At 45.0% G+C, this 1,260-nt stretch overlaps 1 protein-coding gene across 1 annotated transcript; it reads right to left on the bottom strand.

Annotated features, from left to right (window-relative positions):
* Positions 1-321: 321 nt before the first annotated feature.
* On the bottom strand, positions 322-762 carry LOC139427177 (uncharacterized). The gene has a single exon (XM_071188048.1). It carries the CDS (start codon positions 760-762, stop codon positions 322-324), a length of 441 nt encoding a protein of 146 aa, XP_071044149.1.
* Between the last annotated feature and the right edge of the window lie 498 nt (positions 763-1,260).

Genomic DNA, 1,260 nt, shown 5'->3' with positions numbered 1-1,260 from the left:
GGCATGTGCTTTATGAATAGCAGCGTTATCGTGTAGAAACACAAACTGGCCATTACCGAATTGTTGCCACAAGGTGGGAAGCGCCGAATTGTCCAGGATGTCTCTATACCCTTCTTCGTTCAGGGTTCCATGTACTAACACCAAAGGTCCAAGGCCAAACCATGAGAAACAGGACCACACCGTAATTCCTCCACCGCCGAACTTCACAGTGGGGACAATGCACTCCGGTAGGTACCGTTCTCCCGGCATTCGCCAGGTCCACACCCGTCCATCAGAGTGCCACAGCATGTAGCGTGACTCATCACTCCGCATAATGCTTTTCTATTGCTCTTCTGTCCACTGGCAACGTGCTCTGCACCACTGAAATCGGTGGCGGGCGTTTGATGGAGAGATGTTTGGCTTATGTGCTGCTGCTCGTCCATGGAATCCTTGTGCAATCAGCTCCCGACGAATGGTACGTGCACTGGCAACACTGCCAGATGCAGCCCGGAAGTTGGTAGCGACAGTGCCCAACGACATTTGTCGGTTTGCCTTCACTACACGTCGAAGAGATCGTCGATCCCTGTCGGACATTATTTTGGGGTTGCCGGGTCGGGACTGCGGTTTTATCACTCGCTCTCGTTCCCATTTCAACACGACGTCACCAACTGTTGACCGTGGTATCTGAAATTTGTCGGAGAAGGCACGTATGGAATGACCAAATCGGTGAGCGCCTATGATCATGCCCCTTTCCGCCTCATTCAGCTCTCGCAAGCCACTCATTTTCACTGTTAACGCTAGTATGGCCGTCGCCTGCTTGCGAATGGTCCTTCCCCCACCACAGGTTCCGTATTTATTCCGCCACGACGAGTCCACCTGCCGTTCAAGGGGTGTCCGGTCATTAATGGCTAGATAGTGTATGTCATTAAAAATTATGTTTTTCTAATATTTTAAGTTTTTAGTTAAATGAAATCGTATTGACTAAGGCCCGGATTTTGATGACATTTGCATTTTTTTGCATTTTTTGCATTTTTGGACATTTTTTGTCCTTTAGAGCATTTTTTGAGATTTATAGGGCATTTTTTTTTAATTTTGGGGCGTATTTTGCATTTTAAAGCATTTTGTAAATTTTTTTCTCATTTTTATTACTTTTTATAATTTTTTATTATTACACTGGCTTCCAAACAATGAAGGAAATCTCTAGGATATTAAAAGTTGAAGCAACATCTTTTCAAATTGAAGAAGAATTGTCAATAAGTGTGACAGTCCTTTTCATGTACG

The sequence above is a fragment of the Parasteatoda tepidariorum genome, chromosome 12 (genome assembly GCF_982258835.1).
Source record: "Parasteatoda tepidariorum strain Cologne lab strain chromosome 12, Ptep-v5.0, whole genome shotgun sequence".
NCBI lineage: Eukaryota > Metazoa > Arthropoda > Arachnida > Araneae > Theridiidae > Parasteatoda > Parasteatoda tepidariorum.
Note: the sequence above shows the minus strand (reverse complement) of the source record. Positions and strands in the feature narration are given on the sequence as shown.

What these genes read in the sequence shown, in the direction of transcription:
- LOC139427177 (XM_071188048.1), bottom strand. Translation starts at nt 762, where the DNA reads ATGAGTGGCTTGCGAGAGCTGAATGAGGCGGAAAGGGGCATGATCATA.